The sequence below is a fragment of the Larimichthys crocea genome, unplaced genomic scaffold (assembly GCF_000972845.2).
Source record: "Larimichthys crocea isolate SSNF unplaced genomic scaffold, L_crocea_2.0 scaffold131, whole genome shotgun sequence".
NCBI lineage: Eukaryota > Metazoa > Chordata > Actinopteri > Sciaenidae > Larimichthys > Larimichthys crocea.
The window spans coordinates 270,514-291,035 of record NW_020851796.1 but is presented as its reverse complement, the minus strand read 5'-3'; the positions used below and the strand labels follow the sequence as shown (position 1 = coordinate 291,035).

The 20,522-nt window shown below is 39.5% G+C and overlaps 2 protein-coding genes across 14 annotated transcripts in view; both read right to left on the bottom strand.

Moving 5' to 3' along the window:
• ythdc2 (YTH domain containing 2) overlaps positions 1–5,762 on the bottom strand; it is a 122,580-nt gene extending 116,818 nt beyond the window's left edge. For 7 of the 11 annotated variants that reach the window (XR_003461745.1, XR_003461744.1, XR_003461746.1 and 4 more), the window contains exons 1-3: positions 3,383–3,548; positions 3,101–3,191; positions 2,020–2,216 (exon numbers count right to left, since the gene is read on the bottom strand). Coding sequence is in view for 2 of the 11 variants with exons in the window: in XM_027275441.1 (XP_027131242.1) it covers positions 2,020–2,216; positions 3,101–3,191; positions 3,383–3,542 (448 nt within the window). In the remaining 9 variants the exon portion in view is untranslated. Of the gene's footprint in view, positions 1–2,019; positions 2,217–3,100; positions 3,192–3,382; positions 3,549–3,724; positions 3,790–5,634 lie in introns of those variants that run through there. The other 4 variants (XR_003461748.1, XR_003461749.1, XR_003461750.1 and 1 more) reach the window with 4 other exon arrangements.
• A 2,891-nt stretch (positions 5,763–8,653) lies between these two features.
• dcp2 (decapping mRNA 2) lies at positions 8,654–20,282 on the bottom strand. 3 transcript variants are annotated; one of them, XM_019264299.2, is made up of 11 exons: positions 19,419–20,282; positions 15,545–15,696; positions 15,181–15,308; positions 14,620–14,718; positions 14,388–14,540; positions 14,193–14,305; positions 13,950–14,054; positions 12,797–12,905; positions 11,433–11,537; positions 11,240–11,323; positions 8,654–9,256 (listed from the first exon to the last, which is right to left on the bottom strand). In XM_019264299.2, the coding sequence occupies exons 1-11, from the start codon at positions 19,484–19,486 to the stop codon at positions 9,143–9,145; spliced, it is 1,230 nt and encodes a 409-aa protein (XP_019119844.1). In that variant the 5' UTR covers positions 19,487–20,282; the 3' UTR covers positions 8,654–9,142. The 3 variants fall into 3 exon arrangements, with proteins under 3 accessions (XP_019119844.1, XP_027131240.1, XP_010750160.1); XM_027275439.1 differs by having other exon boundaries at positions 11,240–11,291; positions 19,419–20,281; XM_010751858.3 differs by having other exon boundaries at positions 11,240–11,291; positions 11,448–11,537; positions 19,419–20,278.
• Positions 20,283–20,522: the final 240 nt, after the last annotated feature.

Genomic DNA, 20,522 nt, shown 5'->3' with positions numbered 1-20,522 from the left:
ACCATACAGCCTGGTTTGAGAGGTGAAGGTCTTCAGAGCCATAAAAACTGCCTTTCAGTCTGATAAGCAAGCATACAACACTGCCAGAGTGAGACTGAAATCTGGGATCAGGGAGGAGACTGCAGAGACTTCAACACCAACCACACCAGCAACAGGTCACAGGCAATGCAGACCATCAAAGACTACCAAAGCAAGAGAACCCCGATCATGTGTGAGGCCACGCTGTCAGATGAACTAAACACAATTTATGCCTATTTAAGTCTCCTTATTAAAGAGTCAGCTGTGAAGTCTACTTCAGAGAACTAGTTGTCCACCATATCAAAAGTCCACCTCCACTGCCCTGTACTCAGTCTTCACATACCTACATCAGAAAGCATTCAATCTAATCTCCCCCATAGGTAAACTTGCAGACTGGGCTTGAGCACCACTCCATGCAATTGGATATTGAACTTCCCCCAGATTGTTCCAGTGTTAAACATTAGAGTCTCCCAGGGCTGTGTTCTCAGCCACTGGGAGCCACATACACTGTACGTACGTACTGTACATACCTGTAAGTGATACAGAAGTATCTGCTGCTGTACCTATCTATTATTGTTATGTAGGGATGCAACGATACACTCAACTCACGACTCGATTCGAGTCACGATTTTTTGTTCAAGATACGATTTTTTCACGATTTTTTTTTTTTTTATCAAAATGAGCTACACACAAATTATGACCAAATAAAATTATCTTTTTATTTGTAGGGAAAAAAAATTCTTTACAGAAACTCTCAACAGTTTGTGTTCTTATAAAAAGTGCAACTTACATCTTAAACAACAAAACACATGACAAATATCTGCTTTCTTTAGAAACAATCTCACAGTAAACTGCTGTTACCTGCTGTGATGTGCAGTTTTCGCTTACAAGGTGGCATAACGTTACTTTGCTTCTCACTGTGGTGGCGGCTGATATGCTGCTGCATGTTGCTCGTGTTGCCGCTATATGTTAGCAGTCTCTTGCAATATTGACATGCTGTTTTGGTTTTGTCTGTCCATTTCTCACTGGTTGTATTTGTGTATATAGGGAATCCAAAATGCCGCCACACAGGTGATTTCAAACTGCTCGGTGCATCCTCTATTTCAAAGCTATTTTCATCTTCACCATCTCCACGTCTTCCCTCCCTCTGTGCTCCGTACGTACGTAATGACGTGAGTCACGTGACTTGACGCCTCACGTTGAACAAATGAATCACCAACCAGTGACTTTTTTAAGATAACGTAACCTATTTCTAATTAAAAAAAAGACGAAAAAGAACATATCCTACTTCTCTCGCATTCGCCAAGAATCGCGATTCATTTTTTCTGTCAACTGATGCGAGTCGTCATGCATTTGTACCGATTTTTAATCATGTCACGATGCATTGTTACATCCCTATTGTTATGCCATCCATCCATCCATATTCTGTAACCTCTTATCCTCATCAGGGTCACGGGGGGCTGGAGCCTATTCCAGCTGACTTTGGCAGGGTACACCCTGAACAAGTCACCAGCTCATCACAGGACATAGAGACAAACAACCATTCACACTCACATTCACACCTACGGACAATTTAGAGTCATAAACCTGTTATAGTTCATGTCTTTGGACTGTGGGACAAAGTCGGAGTTATTGTTATGTCAGTGATACTCAATCATATTTACTGATCAAGCCAGTCACTTAGCTAAACTTCAAAGATGTCTTAATGACATAGAAACTTGAATGACCTGCAATTTTCTGTAAAACAGAAGTAAACAAAAATAAAGTAGAATGGGAGCCAGAGCCTTAGTAGAATTACTATTAATATACTATTATTATATATTTATTAGTATACTAATATAATATGACTATTATTATTGTTGTTATCATTACTTTCATTGTTGCTATGCATCTTTGTACAGCCCTGTGTTATAGAAAGATGAATAAATGGAAATTCTATCTTGTACATGAATTATCACACCCATTGCACAGTCTAGTTTATACTCATACACTGACACTCACCAAGTTCTGCAGGCACAGTCATGGCTCTTTTGTTGTTGGGCTGCAGGTCTATGCGTTCCTTATTGGTAATAGGAAACCTCTGAAGCAAGCTGCGAATAAAACATGATGAATTGTGGGATGGAGTGAGGGCCATCGTAGTCAGAGGTTTTTCTAAACCATCCTTCTTCCTGACGGTGAGAAAGCGTTGTAGTCCTTTCCTGAAAGACAAGGAGTCTTGTTAAAACTGATCTCAGCTTGTGTTTATCAAGAGCCAAAAAATCCTACCCTTGAGTCATACTGAAAACTTTTTTATCTGCATAATTCTTCATTTCAAAGAAATTACTCAGATCTGGGAACAGAATCCTACAGCCCTTTGCCTGAAGGTATACCAAATCAAATCCAGCTTCATTCTAAAAGAAACACTGACACAATTCAACAGAGTGATATTCAGATACTAAGGGTGTAACGGTATTTGTATTCGTCCTCACTTTAATCCAGGTGGCGGTAATGAGCCATTACAGAAGAAGAAGAAGAAGTAGTTCCAAAAAAGGAGGAAGAAGAAAAGTGATGGAAAGTGTGGAGTTAACATATCTGTCACTGGTGCAAGGAAAAAAATGTCTTGGTGCAACACCTTATCCCCACTGCTTTTAAGCCACCTCTTGACATTAACACTGACAGGGCCAAAAACATCACCGAAGCAATTGGCGTATACATATCAACATCTATGCGCCCATATGGCGTAGTAGAGGAGCCTGGCTTCAAGCATTTATTAAAGGTGCTTGAGCCACGCTACAGTGTCCCATCCTGTGCGCACATCAGCCAGTCTGTGGTCCCTGCCATTTAAAAGCGTGCACGAGCAGTAGTGGAGCATGAGCTGTCTATATTTTACTTTTATAACAGGAGATGATTTTTGATTTTGCAGTCAATTGGTGTCTGTTTTTTAAAAAATGAGAAAAAGCTAGTCTTTTATATGTGATTAAGGAAAAAAAATTCCCATTGTACTGAACCTGTACCGAACCGTGACCCCCATACCGAGGTACGTACCGAACCATGACTTGTGGGTACCGTTACACCCCTATCAGATACTGGTGGAGGGACTCACCCCTTGCTTTTAGAAATGTAACCCAAGGATTGGGCCATTCGATGAATGAAAGCCCTCTCAGTACTAGAGAAGGAGGAGGGAAATTCCATCTCTATCAGTCAGGGAAAAGAAAGGGGAAATATTAGGGTCTCACACCTTCTTGCTTACACTGCCATGAATACTGAGAACAACATTATCTTCCATGTACTATAGCCATAACGAATGCCTTCTAACGGCTGACTAAACATGTGTTCTATTTTAGTGTTCTATTTTCTGATTTAAACCAGTGAAAGCAGGTTATACCTTTCTGGTCACTGTAGCGGAACCTCTCCAGAGAGAGGTTCACTGCTATCTTCACCTCTTCATCAATATGAATTTCTTTGAGGCCGTTGGAGATGGAGCTACGTGTCGGTGTGTTCTGTCTCTTGGCTGTTTTTTTTGAAGCTGTAGATGCATTCGACATGATGCACTGCAACAAAAAAAATGTTTTTCTTAACTCTTGTGTTCACTAACAGTGGGCTAACAGCTAACAGCTTATCTACTGAAAACTGATGAACATTTTGTGCAATTCCAAGCATTAACAAACTAATTGTGGATCAAGCAAAAGGACTGTACTTTATTATAGAGACAGAAGAGAGGACAGACCCTTATGAATTGACTAAGGATGGGCTGCAGCACTTTACCAAGAAAATGGAAACCTGGGCACTCTCCTAGACCAAGACAAGGAATAGAAGCACACCAGTGAGCACGTCGTACATATGAGTAATTTCCTATCAATCTTGTGTCTACAAGCTGCTGTAACAAGTGTGATAAGTGTGATAAATATCAGATATTTTACCAGCATTTGGATGGTGGAAGATCAAATTCAAACATCAAATCAAATTGATATTTGTCACACTGATACAAAAACATATAAAAAATACATCTTTGACAAAAAGGTTTCTGCTCGTTGATTTACAGCATTTTCCACATTTTCCTTATACACCCACACATTAAAGGGAGGAACCAACAATATATGGATATATGAAATCAAGCTATATTGACATATTGCCGCAGCCAACATTGAAGTCTGGCTTCTTCTGTACAGGGGGAACACCACCTATTTTACACTAGCTCACTTCAGCAGTCATGAGAAATGAGTAATACTCAATGTTGCTTGCACCCTGGCACCATAAACTGTTTCTGTCCAATACATGTAGACAGGGTTAGGGTCTTCCTGGGGCTGCCTTACATAAAGGCTACATAATAGTACATAATAATACATACTTATTAGAAGTGCACCGAATATTCGGCAACCGATAGTATTCGGCCAAATATTGCAAAAAATGCCACATTCGGCTTTCGGTGAAGTGGCCAAATAGTAAGGCCAAATAGTGGCGTGACGCAATTGATGCAATGAAACAACGTGCGCGGTGATCTGGCCAGGGTTGCTGATTCTTTTCTCATTCACACACTATGAACCCACGATGCAGGATATAGGAAAAACACAGGCAAGAAATACATCATACACTGCTCTTTAGCGGAACTATATACTCTCTACTTTACGGCGTCTCGCACATGCGAGGTGCGTTCATTGACTGTCGGAATGACTATGATGCGTTCATGAACGTGGGAAAAATGGGTATTCACCGGAAATATATTAAAACTAAATAGTATTTCTTTCAAGAACAAATTAACAGTGATTAAAACAACATGGGCTTTCTAACAATATAAATGATATAATAATTATACTAACTGGAAATTCTACTGCAATATTTGAAGGATATTAAATAAACATTTACTTTCTTTGAAAAAACATCATCATCATCATCATCATCATCATCATAGTAAAAAAAAAAAGTGAAAAATTTAACAACCGCATTTCATATTTGGTTTCGGTATTCGGCCAACGATTTAATTTTTATTCGGTTTCGGTTCTGGCCGAAAATTTTCATTTCAGTGCATTCCTAATAATTATACTGGGGAAAGTACAGCTATGCAGAGGGTAATTATCATAACGGGATCAAAAACATTTTGCCATACTACAGCAGAACATTGTGAGTAAGCATAGGAGGATACGACTGTCATTTGTTTACAGCACAAAGCTCACCTATACTGTATGGAATATTGTAATTTGACTGAAACTGGACAAGATCTGAGGAGAGCTAACACAGCTGCTGTGTGAAGGAAGGAGAGGAAGAGAACGTTAAAGATTTACAAGAATTGTGCATGATGTCTGTGACTGTGAGACTTGATGTCGATGTTTGCTCATTTTCAGCTGCTGTAGACCTGACAGAAAAAAAAACTCAGGTCGAAGGATTTATAGAATTAATTAGTTACTTGTGACATAAGGGATGAGGAGAAGTGTCTGTACTTTATTCTATCTGTATGTTGGAACACTGAGGTTAGCTAAGCTCGCTTTAAAGAAGCCTCTCCGCTGCGTTTCATTTCACCGGTAACGAAACAAACTAACTTAGCTCAGTTAGCTAAAGACCCAGACACACATCATAATAAGATAACTGTAGCTAGCTATATGAACAACGTTCTCATAACATTCATTAACGTTTATACTGTGCCTTGGTTTGTAAAGAGCTTCAGCAGTGCTCTCAAAACAGACAGCATCCATTCAGATGTGTGGAGCGTCCCGCAATGAAACGTTCCGGCTGCGCTGGCTGGGTTACACCGGCTTGCCGCCAACAACGACCCTACATCCGGTCCGACTCCTTCTCAATAAGAGTTTTTACAAGAAGCCTAAAGTATGTATGTTCATAAGTAATAATATAGTAATAAATTACTAAAACTTGTGTACTCTTGTTGAACCTTGACATGACCATTGTAGTATAAAAGTTTAGAGATTTTGTTGTAGTATACTCCTTAGAATATGAAGTATAAATTTGCATAGAGAGTAGAGAGAGTAGTAAGACATAGATGAGACAAAAACACAGCCAGTCTTCACCTGGGCTACGGATGGCGTTAAGTTGAAAGAAAGTTGGATAAGGTAAGAGCTGAGAAAGCAGTTTTGGAAATCCAGGCCACAGGAATTGTTTGGATACTATGTGATCTTGATATTTTGTTTTATTGAAGAATGACAAATGGGTGGTAACATTGTTGCTATGTATGGTTATAAAAGATGTTTTGAGCATAAATCAATTCCCTTCATGAATGGACTTAGGTTGTTTTCCGTGAAGACAATAAAGCTCTACTTCATTCAACTCTCCAGTTCTCCAGTACCTATTTGAAAATAAGACTGAATTTATGAACAAATGTTGCAGAAGTTGGGACTTCAAGATCCAGACTTCACCATCTCATCATAACATGTAATATTCACTACAAATTTCAGTAGATATACTATATATATACATATATATACAAGAAAATCAGCATCCAAGTATTTTTCCAAAAGATATGCAAGGCATTTTGATTCAGTTCACTTCATATTCTTTTGACCCTGTTGGAAATGCATTATATTCATTATAGAAGGCACATTTCCAAAACAAAGGATACAAGTTCTTGCTCCTAGTGGGAATTGGCGAGTCAGTCTGTAGATAATATTATAAAGAGTACAGTCTACACATGCTTTGTATGGAAAGCATCATGAGATAACTTTTATGATTTGACAACATATAATTCAATTTAATTGAATCATTGAGTATTTCTCCAGGAGAAAGGCAACTTTGAAATGTTTGACATAGGGCATATTTATATCTCATGTTAATAGTATAAAAGTCAACAAGCAAAGTGAAAAAACATATTTTTTATTAATATTCACATTTAAAGTTGAAATACCATTGACACCAAACAACTTATCGTTACCATGTGTACAAGTAATAACAAAGAACACCCAGTGACAAACATCACAAGAAGAGATCTCATGTCCAGATTTCTCAACTCAAATCTATGTTTATGTATAGTATGTGTTATGTATATAACATTACCTTGAGAAGATAGAAATTGCTGAACTGTTGGCTGAATTTCAAAGAGTTCTAAAACAATTACTGTTTCCTTTGAAAATTGCTTATGTTCTCAGCTCAAGTGGCCAGAGTTCTTTTAAGAGCAGGTTGGTAATGTTGCTTTTTTTGGGGATTATGTTCACAGTAGTCTAATGCAGTGGTCCATCACAGTGTTAATTTTGTCACCCATTTTTCAATTTAGTCTTAGTCTTGTGTCAAAGTTCATTCTTAGTCTTAGTCACTTTTAGTCTTTCACAAATCATTTTTGTTAGTCATATTTTAGTCGACTAAAAGTCTCAAAATTTTAGTCTAGTTTTAGTCAAACGTGAACACAGGGTATTTTAGTCCAGTTTTAGTCAAAACTTTTTAGTCTTCTATTTATTTCAGGAATGTTTTTTTGTTTATTAATTCCAGTTCACTTGTGTTCCACAGCTAACACATTGATTAAATGTCTTGATTGAATTGAATTGAATGAATTCATCTTCAATGCAACTTTGCTAAGTGTCTCGTCTGTTGTTTCAATACACACTTAATATGCACTTGATTTTTTTTTTTTAAATCTACTAATAGCAGGTACACCCTATTATGACATGTTCTGTCATCTTCTATATGCAATTGTTAAATGTCAATATAAATAAATTGATTGTATGCCAGTTGCATCTACTAAAATGTTCAAATTAAGACGAGTCCATCACTGTTAGTGTTTAGCACAAATGGGGAGGCTAGACTCATTCTTGACTGTTATGCCATATGCGCACATTTTAATAACGTCGGGCTGCAAACGGGTTCGGGCTCTTCAAAGCTGTCAATCAAAACGGGCCGGGCTGGGCTCGGGTCGAATTTTATCGGGCCTGGGCCGGGTCAGGCCTGACTTCTAAGGCCCGTTTTCATGCTCTAGATTGCGCTGTCCATATGCCGTGTTTCTCCTGCATGCGGTTTGTTTTCAAGCCACAGAAGTGCTGGCACAAACACATGACAGCAGGACTGGATGTTGCTTTTTTTCTTATATAGTAGACGAAAACAAGGAGGACGTTTTTGTTCTTGCATGACATTTTCGTCTTGTTTTTATTCGTCAATAAAAACACACATTGGCACACTTTTCATCAGTGTTTTTAGAACATTGTATCGTCTCATCATCATCTCGTCTTCATCAAGAGAAAAAGGCTCGTTGACGAACATATTTCGTCTCGTCTGACAGAATTAACACTGGTCCATCATGGCCCAGAGCCAAATAAAACTATAGCAGCTAACGTGTGGATAATGAAGAAAATGATTAGACTCCCGGTGAGAGAAATCACAATGGGTAATTAAACCTGTAACTCCACATGCTACAGGACAGAACAGCCTTGAATTACAAGAATGCTCAAAACCACAGGGGTCACAAATAACAGCAATGTAAAGCATGAAAGTCTGTGGCTGATGTAATGACACTTAAGTGTGCATGGTGTATGATCAAATTAAAATGTTCGATTATAAGTTGGAATGCATACAGTTACTGCCAAATGAAACAAAATTATGGATAATATCTTAAATACTTTTGGTAATAAATCCAGTAACACTGTTAATAGCCACCTTTCCTTAGCACCCAAAACACATTTTTGGGATCCAGTAGAAAGAATGAAGGAAAGGGTCAGCTAAATTATTACATCTTAAAATCAATATATAGGTATATGGTGACAAATCTAACATTAATTCATTGGCCAAATTCACCAAGGTATCACAGTTGAATGTATTACTATTTGCTATCATTTCACATGTTTTTAAAATCCATTATGTTCTCAAAACTCCACATTTTTGCTAATGACTAATTGTAAACCTGAATAATTCTCTCCTTGTGGTTTGTTGTCTCCTACAGGTTGAATCATGAATTTAGGTATTTAAAGATGAAGTCAAAAATGAAACATAAAAATTAAAGAGTCTGCCTTGGACAAAATTGAAGACAGCTCTGTTATGTTACCACCCGTTTTATAAGGTATGAAAAGTTCAGCAACAAAAGCAAACAACTCCAGTGCAGCTCACTTGATGTATTCAATGTTAAATGGGAAAACTCCCCACTGTAAAAGGTGTGTTCATGACAAGCCAGGCAAGAAGCAAAGCACAGCACTTCATCAGCTATGTCAGTAGTCGAAACATTTCATGATGGCATCTCTGTCAAATTTGAAATTGAGAAAAGCCTTGGAGGATAGCAGATGCTCACAAACTCTGCTGTGGACTGTGTGGTGACCATTGGAGCTGCAGGCAGCCATGTCTGTGAAAACAAAAGCAAAAATCATTCCTGCATTCAAATGTGCTTTTTGGAACCACAACCACAAAGTTGTGCCTCATTGAGAAATGGAAATCTTTAATTGAAGATTTTAAGGGTTTGACACTGTTGATTAGACAAAAGTCCATGGAGCCCAGAAACTGGCTGATTGTCATAAAAGGTTATCAGAGTCAAGTCAAGTCAAAAATATACATTAATACTGTTAAATACTTAAAACAAATGAAATACAACTATGCACTATGTGGTAAACAAGGTGTCAACAAAGAGATGAGAGAAGGTATGCCCAAACTTTTGACTGTAACTTTTTTTGCACTTAGGTGTTAGCTGTAAAATGTTAAAGGCAGCTGTGCGTCAGGATGTAGAGCAGGTCGTTCTCTAATCAGAAGAACAGACCTTTAAAATAATGTGTTACACTATCTTACCTTACCACTACTCAGTTTATTTCCACACAAATAATTTTTTCTACCATATGTCCCCCCACAAGCCACGTGTAACCGTACATGTCAGTGTTTATGTTTGAAAAACAAAGCCAGCACATGTTATTCTGTCATCTTAGGACCTAGTACCACACCTACACATGTGGACAAAATTGTTGATACCCCTCCGTTAAAGAAAGAAAAACCCACAGTGGTCACTGAAATAACCTGAAACTGACATAAGTAAGAATAAATAAAAAATGTACTCAAAAATACTGAATGAAAATCAGACATTGTTTTTTAATTGTGGTTCAACAGAATAGTTTTTAAAAATGAACTAATGAAACTGGCTTGGACAAAAATGATGGTACTCTGAACTTAATATTTTGTTGCACTGCCTTTTGAGGCAATCATTGCAATCAAGTGATTTCTGTAACTCTCAATGAGACTTCTGCACCTGTCAACGGGTATTTTGGCCCACATGTCCTGAGCAAACTGCTCCAACTGTCTCAGGTCTGAAGGGTGCCTTCTCCAGACTGCATGTTTCAGCTCCTTCCACAGATGGATTTAAGAACAGGATTTAGATCAGAGCTTATACAAGGCCACTTCAGAATAGTCCAGTGTTTTGCTCTTAGCCATTCTTGGGTCTTTTTAGCTGTGTCTTTGGTCATTATCCTGTTGGAGGACCCATGACCTGCAACTGAGACCAAGCTTTCTGACACTGGGCAGCACATTTTGCTCCAGACTGCCTTGTTAGTCTTGAGATGTTATTGTACCCTGCACAGATTCAAGACACCCTGTGTGAGATGCAGCAAAGCAGCCCCAGAACATAACCAAGCCTCCTCCATGTTTCACAGTAGGTACAGCGTTCTTTTCTTTTTCTGCTTCATTTTGCGTTTGAACATGGAGCTCATGTGACTTGCCAAAAAGTTCCAGTTTTGTCTCATCTGCCCAAAGGACATTCTACCAGAAGCGTTGTGGCTGGTCAATATTTATTTTGGCAAATTCCAGTCTCACTTTTGTATGATTTGCTTTCAACAGTGGAGTCCTCCTCAGTCGTCTTCAATGAAGTCCACTTTGACACTGATGTATCTTGACCTTGGAGTTCACCCCTAATCTCTTTGGAAGTTGTTCTGGGCTCTTTGGTTACCATTTGTATTATCTGTCTCTTTAATTTGTCATCAATTTTCCTCTTGTGGCCACGTCCAGAGAGGTTGGCTACAGTCCTGTGGACCTTAAACTTCTGAATTATATATAGAACTGCAGTCACAGGAACATCAAGCTGCTTGGAGATGGTCTTATAGCCTTTACCTTTAACATGCTTGTCTATACTTTTCTTTCTAATCTCCTGAGACAACTCTCTCCTTAGCTTTCTGTGGTCTATGTTCAGTGTAATACACACCATGATACCAAACAGCACAGTCACTACTTTTCACTATTAAAGTCACCTGTGATGCTAATTACAGGACACACCTTAGTTTAACATGGCCACAGTAAAAGTTAGCTTAGCAGAGTGGGTGCATTAGATAGACATGGTAACTATAAACCATACCTCTGTCAAAACTGTCTTGCAGTCTTCTGGGCTGAATTTTTTTATCTTCTTTCTGTAGAAACAGAATAAGAGTGCATTACGTGACTGTAGAAAAAAAAAAAATACAGTTATTAGTATCATACCCAGGTCAGCCAAATTTAGATTTTTCAAACTCTTTAAAACGGCTCACTATGGATAATGGTTTTGTACTTACAAATACGGTTTTTACCTGCTGGTTGCTGGCTCCATTGTCATTGGCTCCTTTCTTCACGTAAGGTGAATCCTGACATTTCTTCCCATTGCCTTTCAAATTTGGGTTCTGCAGAGTAAAGAACAAAAATTAGAAGCTATGGACAATACAGACAGATTTTATATCAGATTCCATAATCAGGGGCTGTTAGTAAAGCAGATAAAAAAAACTACTTATAAATTATGTTTTGTAACATGAAAATAACAATACCAGTAATAATAATAGTAATATTGGTGGTGGTGAAGAGGAAGAAATGGTCAATGCAAAGTGTGGCTTCATTTTACAAAGAAATATGTAAATGTCAAGTAAGAGTGGAAACACCAGAAATATACTGAAACATCCTTCTATGTAACACTGGCTAAAGGCAAGACTAGCTGAGGCACTGAGCTGTTCGCCGTTGGCATTCAGCTATATTACCTCCCAAGGTATTTCTTTCACATCATCATGATAGCTGTTTATATCTCTTACACTATGTAGCCTCACAGCTGCAAACACATCACAACCGTGTACATCTGCTTCTGGTTTACATACCAACGGTGAATAAACAACCCACAACCAAATGTAGACCATGGAGAGAGTCATTCTGTAGCAACCTCAAAGTTCTGGTGAGCCCAAATCTGGACTCCATACAATTCACCTACCAACCCAACTTTGGAGTGGATGATGCAGTCATCTACCAACTACACAGATCCCTCTTACACACTGGAAAAAAAAACATTGGAAGTACTCATGTCATCAGACTTCAGACACAACACTGACTGTTGTCATCTACAGAATTTCTCTGATGATACAACCATCCCTAAACTATGTAACAGAAGGAAACAAGCACGAGTATGGGAGGGTTATCACAGACTTTGTCGACTAGTGCACTCTCAACCACCTTCACATCAACATCAGCAAGATGAAGGGGGTGACTTCAGGAGAAACATACCTCAGACGACACTGGTGAACATGCAGGGTTTGGATATGGAGATGATGAGCATACAAATACCTGGGTGTTCACCTTTACAATAAACTGGTCGAAAAACACAGATATCCTGTACAAAAAAGGGCCAATGTTGTCTTCACTTGCCGAGAAGAATGAGGTCCTTTGGAGTGTGCAGGACTCTCCCTTATATAACCTTCTATAACACTGTGGTGGCATGTGCAATATTCTATACGGTCTAAGCATCAAACTAGTATTAGACACAGATTAATATTCATTTATGTAAAAAGTGCTGCTTTGTCCATTTGTTGAACCAGTAAATAATGTAACAGTAGCTTCTGTAAAATACTGCTGTTACATGGTTACAACTGTTAACTGTAGCAGAGAAGTCTTTTTTCCTAACCTGATTCAGCTCAGACTGACTCAGCTGGCTTAGAGCCTTCTGCTGTTTGTGTTTTGCCCATCCATCCCCTGGCAATGCATCAGTACCTGTGAGGCGACGGGATTTTGACCTAAGAGATAGAAGAAAAAGAACAAGTAGATACATTCTATTGTAAAAGTTAAACTGTTGTTAGGCCAGAATGTAACTGAACTTCTGTTACTTATCCAGCAGATGCCAAGCTGGGCTGACTGCTGTTGGACTAGTCAGTAATATTAGCTGCTGCTGTGTCTGCTCTTGGTGACCTTGTTGATGTTTGGCTATTAGCAAAGTTGTTGACTTGCTAGTTCCTGATCGTAATGTAATCAGAACAAATACTCAAGTACAGCTGTCCATATTTACCACAGGGAGATTACACTCTGAAACTGAGGGTGATAAATCTCAAAAATACCAATTTCTACACAATGTTGTTTAAATTTTGTTATAAGGTGCTGTATAAATAAAGTTAAATTATTATCACTGTTCACTAGTAGAGGCACAACACCCCCAAAAAACTTTTTTCCCGTATAAATTTCTTGACTTGACTTGATTTTGAAAGCGATGGTTTGCTGTGAAATCTGTTTTGTTGATGTGTTTTGATACTACTGGTAAACAGCAAACAAGTTGACTTCTCAAAAACAGTGCATGTCTGATCACATGAATATTGATCAGAATGTCTGCGACAACTGGGACTGGATGTTTATGCACAGAATTTGCATATAACACAGCAAATATTCAATTATTAATTATTATTATTAATCTAAAGAGAATGATCATCAATCAAATGTTATTAATTCAAACACATATCAGACAAGTATTATCACTGGTCACCAGCCCGCATAAACAAAAACAGAAATACAGTGAGTCTCTATTGGTGTAAATGAGAAAGGAAGCACACAAACAATAAATTAAGCTACAATAAGATATACTGCAAAACTCCAAGGTCGTGCAAAGAGTGGTTCATTCAGTTGAACAATAGGTGGTGCTGTACCTGCCTACAGTATATCTCTACCAGACTGTAAAAATAAGACTACAAGAATCTTTAAGTCCCGGCCATCTGGAGTACACCCTTTTTTTCTGCCAAGATCAGGAAGGAGTTTCTACATACGCCAGACTAGAGTGATGAAATGTTTTTTACCGAACAATGTCTGTGTGTTTGCCTGGAGTGTTGCTGTTGCTCGCAAAGTCCTCGTCGCTGTCTGTTGACTCGCCTTTCTGCCTGCCGATCCATTCTCGCAGCGGTCTATACAGGTGGAGCAGGAAGCATGCCATCAATATCAGTCAAGACATAAATCTGAATCACATTATTCAAATCGAAACATACACAGTTCAATAACACTAAGGCAGATGAATAATTTTTTGAGTATCTTTTTATACAGACCTTATGAATGGAATAGCCATGAAAAACCTGTTGGGGGCAAGTCCAAGTTTAGACTTTGGGGTCATGTCATTCCTATGACATGGCAGCTTCTCAATAGGAAACCATTCAATGTTCTACAAGGACAGAAGAGCGAGGTCAGATACACAATGCTGTAAATTAATCTCAGGAAAGAGTATGTAAAAAAGGAATTTGTACCCTGATCTCTTTTCTTGTTTTCGGGTTGAATTTGGTATCTTTTGACACTCCTGGGATGATGTACAGCCGCACTAGCTGATCAGTGATTTTCTGTTCTATGTACATGTCTTTGCAGATACGATTCTTGATATCAAATCCCGTCTCCTCTAACACCTGAAAACATGTAGTATATTGACTATGAAATACAAGTCCATTTATTACACATTGCTTTTAAAGATCACATTTGACTCACTTCACGAATCGCACAGTCATGAGGAGCTTCATCCTCATTAACCTTCCCTTTCGGAAAGCCCCACCCTGACTTTGCAAGGTAGCCCTGAACAAGCAGTACCTAAAGAAAAAAGATGCAACAATGATCTACAGGGCTGTGAATGTAATCAAGGGACTTGGCAAAGTATTTCGGACGTTTAGCTAGACAGCGGAAACTACTTTATTGTAGCAGTCTTGTTGTTTTCCTTTCATTTTTTTGTTGTTGCTATTTCAAAGCAGCAGACTGCATACAGTCTGATTTTAACTGCCTATTGTTATACATGGTAACTGAAAACCTTACTTAGGCAACATCAGTAACATTAAGTGTTTAGTCTCCTTATGGGACATATTAAAAATAACGTAATCATTACATGACACCAGCCTTTTGGCCTATTAGTCCTGATCACATTGTACTCACCTAAACATTTACTGAGATTTGGGAAAAACAGGAATTTTTGAATGACATGACAAATATCTTTTAAATTGCTTTTAAAAGACACCGGCAGGTGTAGCTGCTGTGTACAAGTGTGTAGAAACAACTCACATTTTCTAGTGATTCATCTACAATGATTGCTCCATAAGTTGGAACACCCATCTTGTACTCCTTCCACTGTTCAAGGACTTTCTGCACATCCTCTCCATGAGGCAACAGAAATGGACAGTGATGGAAGAGTTTGCAGCCGTCAAGGAAAATAAAGGTCAATCTAAATAAACAGAGCTTCACTTTGGATTCTTGCTGTGAGAATGCACCTTAATTTATCTCAAGCAAACACTGATAAGCAAAAACAGTGGTTATTATTTCTTTTGGATGGATGTTATTTAAACAAAAATGGGTTCAGTACAAAATAGTAAATATAAATATCAATGCACAAAAGTTATTTAACATCATCATTCACAAGTAAAGATATCTGCTTTGGCGAAGTCTCTTATCCCACAGTGAGGAGCTCCTGGAGTGTTCTGCATGCAGAAGTCCAGGTAAAACCAATGAGCCAGTTCGATCTGGAAGCACACCCGGATAGCGTTGTCCCTCTCCTCACTTGGGATATGTAGAATGAACCGGCTGGAGAATCACAAGAAAGGCAGGTTAACATGCTAGGGGACAGGATTATATTAGGATATTCACTATGCTGACACTACAGGAATAAGTTGCCCAGCAGCACAACGTGAGGAAGATGAGAAAGATTCACTGCATGCAACTCCTCTGAAACTCTGAAGTGTCAACAGTAATGCTTGTATTGCTTCAGAATAACAGGAAGAGCACAGCACTCAACTAAACGTAAAAGAACTTAAAATAAAAAATGAAAAGAAAAGCTATTTGCAGCCAACAGCTTTCCAGTTCAGTGTAATATCTGATGCTGATGCTTGGAAAACAGTCCAGTAGTGCCAGTAGTGGTGATGTGACCAATTAAGTCTTCAGCTGGAGCTATTCAAATTACCAGGAGGCGAGTGCTTCTCTCCATCCACCAACCAGCTAGCTTTTACTTTTGTAAACCAAAACACTGTTAAAACGCAGCTGCATACTGTAGTTGCATTGCATTGTTCTCACATACAGTCTCCTTTGGCTCCTTACTGCCACCGGTAGATGGAGATGAGAAAAGTCTCACTTTCATTCAAAAGTAAGGAAAACCTTTCAAATCTTTATTACTAAAAAAACTCTACTCCAGGGGTCTGCAAACTATGGCTCGCGAGCCAGATGTGGCTCTTTTTATGGCTGCATCCGGCTCGCAGACAGGGGTGAAAGTAAGCCAGTACGGTCTGGTACTGCGTACCACTAAAACATTCAGTAGCGGTACGCAGTACCAGGAAGATGGGAGAGAGGCTGCCTGCTATAAAGCCCTCATTCAGAACCAGTTACAGCCGCACTCTGGGTCAGAAAATAGATCCACTACCAACATGCAGTCTTTTCTTTCTTTTAACTCATTCCAAATAGTTTCTGAACTGTCCGTGCTGTGTTTTAGTCCATGCTGGACAGAGCCTTGGACGGTTATCTCCCTCTCTACCTCCCCTCGGAGAGAGCCCGAGAGACTTGTTATACTTAAAAATGCACGCATTTATTTGTATTTCGTGTTAAAAAATATTATTTAGAATTTTAAAAATATGTGGCTTTAATGGCTTAGCCAAAAAGGTTCCCGAGCCCTGCTCTACTCAAACCCTCTCTCCCTCTCCCTCCATCACCATCACCACCACCATCTGTAAACATACATGTCTCATTAATGCATGTTACTAACTAAACTTCCCCGGAGTTTCTGTGCTGTCGTCCAGCAGGTTCTCATGGATCGTGGCTGCTGCTGTGGTCCTGCATGATGTCCACTACATATATTATTACTGTCATTACTGCTACCATATCTCCATTACAGTTTATAGTTAGTTTATGATTTGTTGCTGCTGTGCATGTGTCTCTCTAGCTCTATCACAGGTTCCACTGCTACTGTAATCATTTTATCATCCATTGTGATTCACTGTCATTTTATCATTCATTGTAATGTTACAATATGTTTGTGTTGATTTGTTCTGTACATGTGACATCCATTGCACATCTGTCCGTCCTGGGAGAGGGATCCCTCCTCTGTGGCTCTTCCTCAGGTTTCTTCCACCTTTTTTCCCTGTTAAAGGTTTTTTGTGGACAAGTTTTTCCTCACTGGAACCGAGGGTCTAAGGACAGAGGGTGTCACTCCCTGTACAGATTGTAAAGCCCTCTGAGGCAAATGTACTTTGTGACTTTGAGCTATACAAATAAAACTTGATTTGGTTTGATTCCAGATGTCTGTTCTAAATGTTCCAATGGAAAGTACTCTGTTTCACTCTCTATGGGAATGTTTAAAGATCCAAACCTTTTGGAAGGATATTTTAAAATGTTTGTTGGACATGTTTAAAATAACTGTGTGCATGTGTTTAGTCTCAAATTGTATTGTTACTGTATGTTTTCCTGATGGGATGTTAGAAGAAAATGACAAACATAGTGTGCAAAAAAAAAAAAAAAAAACTGGCATAACAGGATCTAACAAGCCAAAACTAGGATCAGAGTCAGGGTTACTGAGCTCTCACTTTTTAGCTGTTGCAGTGCTGCACAGATGGACACAGACTTGCGAATGACTCCAGACACAACGTCCTTTATAAAAGGTATAGTCCTTGTCTACCTTTCTTGGTGTGACCACAAACTGTTGAGCACCTTTAGAGTACTAGTGTGTGTGTGTCTGGCTTCTGGCCCAACTTTGTAGTTGCTGTCTCTCTGAGTTAAGGTCCCATGCACAGAGGCAAGCCTGAAAGCTCTCCCTCAGGAACTTCTTCCTTCTAGCAGCATAATGTACAGATGGTGAAGGCTGTCTAGTTGCCCTGTATGGACACCTTTATAGTTTTTTTCTTGTTTTTGTAGAAAGGACTTTTTATCTTTTACAGGAGTTCAATAGTAGCAGAGTTTGGCTGGAGCCAGAGCCACAAGCTCTCTTCCTTAGGGCTGTATGGAGGATGCGCACACTTTGTCATTGTCTCACCACATGTCCAGTGGTGCACATTGGTGATGTGGCAAAGGATGGAGGTCCACTTCTCCTTGAGCCTGGTCATGCTTCCTTGGCATGTGCTAACACAATACCAGAGATGGTTGGTTATTCTCTTCATCCAGTCATATAGCTCCTCATTGTGACTCTTCAGTAACCTCTTCTTTACAGACTTGACAGTGTGCTACAGGTCATACTCATGCTGTATGTTTGTGTGTTTTGGTCACAGGACCATCGGGATGGAGGGATGATACAAGCACCCCATAATCTGGAGATCTCCAGAAATGGACTGCACTCATTGCTATAGCTACAGAGATGGAGACATTCATGGTCATTTGTATCAATGCATTTAGTCGGTCCCATTCTAACCGGAGAGTTCTCATGTTTAGTTCAGCTAGCCAACGACAAAGAACAACTTATAAACATGAACTGTGACATTCATTGCTGCATCCTTTGACTGTTGACCCAAAATCAACAGTTCGCTAACATTAGCTAATAAGAATTAACTTGGGACCTTTAAGCCAACCACATGGAATTGGAAACTGACATTTTCTGTAGCCAGCCTCAAGCGGACATTTTAAGGAACTGCAGTTTTTGGCACTTCTGCATCAGCTTCACTTCACAATCTCATGAGTCGTTCATCTCTGACCAGGCTTTTGGGATTTTTCAGCCAGCCAGTGTAACGTGTTTGTAGTTCACCCTCTGGATTCTTCTCCTGTCCCTCTCTCAAGCTACTTTATACTTTGTGTTGTTGCACACTTGCTTGTTCTGTGTTTACCAGTACGACTCGTTAAAACACTGCATGTCTCTCTCAGTCTGTGCCGTAATCTGCTGGTGGTACATGAGCTCTCCAGTGTTATGTGGAGGAATCCTTCAAGTTTACATTTTTACATTTCTGTAAGATTTAGTTTGGATATCATCCTGCTCCATAGTCACATGCTGGTGTGCTGCTACACTGCTGAACAAGAGGAAAGAGCAGTGAAGTCACTTTTCTTTCAACTGATCAACTCATTCCGTTCAAGTCAATAAAACAATTGTTTAAGTTCATGTGTGATATGCTGCTGAACATACTCTGCGCTGGTATGTGTGACACAGGTATAGTTCATGGTTGGACATTTCACGCTGTCTTAAGTGCGCTTAGAATGACTGCGTCATACAACAAGCACGGTTCAACGTCCGCTAACTCCAAACAAACATGAACGTTTACCAAAAACTACAAACACGTCACAGTTTGATGATTGCATTACAAACCCGACGACGAACAGAAGACTGGGATAAGGCCGGTTACCTGCACAGGTCGTCCAACACTCCGGAGGGGATCTCCACTCTTTTTGTTTCCATGTTGATTGAAAACATCCCGACGAGCTGCTACAGCCATAAGAGCGACGAGCTACACCCACATCTCCACCTCAGTGACTCCAGCCTCACATGAAGACAGAAGAGAAGGAAAGTAGGCAGTATACTGAGGACTCCTCTTCTCTCTTCTCCTCTTTTCTTTTCTTTTCTTTTCTTTTCTTTTCTTTTCTTTTCTTCTCTTCCTCCTCTCTTCTCCTCATCCACCGGGAACCGCTGTTTGTGTCGTCTCTGTTGCGTTCAGGTTCCGTGAGCGGATGACTGAAACGGGGAGTTCGATTCGACTTGTGAGCGTACACTCATCAACATGAGTCAAGATGACAGCTCACCGTGTGGGAAGGACAGAGGACAGCTGATGAACAGATGTGCTGTTTTGACGCGAACGATATTTAAAAGTTTGAAAGTCAGAATTACGACAACCCCGAATGCGGCGTACCGGAAGTTAATAATCCATTCAAGTATTTAGTATGAGGGCGTGACTTAACTAGACGAAACACTATTGGTTCATCTTTATGTCTGTCAACTGACCGCAGGGCGAAACATTCAGCATGTTTGTTTGAGGCATGTGTGCAACATGGGGTGCATCTCATTTCTCAAACTGATCCGCGTGAGCCGTCCCGGTACCGGGGACACGAAACACAGAAAAGAAAATCGCCTCCTCGGCTCGTCCAAAGAGCGCACGAGAGCAGGTGACCAAAGAGTTAGCCTACAAATATAAACCGGAAGTTGTAGAAGCATGTACATCCTGTTAGATGTTTGCAGACCACGTGGTCAGTCCCATAGACATATACATAGACGCCGCATTGAGTGGGTTGGTCGTTGGTCGCGATACGTCAACGCGTCCGCCATATTGGAAATGGCATGTCTGCCCATAAACTAATACAAGGAAATGGACTGAACTTCATAAAGCGCCTTTCTACAAAGTTCTTTAAGTTAATGTCTCTTATACACCCATTCACACACACACGAATATATCTGGGAAACAAACCGGCACCAAAAACAACGTATGTAACTTTTAAAGTGATGATTATAAATGTTT

Bases quoted from the DNA above. Each gene is read 5' to 3' on its own strand.
- dcp2 (XM_019264299.2), bottom strand. From the start codon at position 19,486: ATGTTTTCAATCAACATGGAAACAAAAAGAGTGGAGATCCCCTCCGGA. The intron at 12,906-13,949 runs GTAAAAAACATT...TCTATCTCTTAG, and splicing joins AAACACACAGACATTGTTCG to GTCAAAATCCCGTCGCCTCA. The intron at 11,324-11,432 runs GTAAGTACAAAA...TTTTTTCTACAG, and splicing joins AGCAGGTAAAAACCGTATTT to TCACGTAATGCACTCTTATT.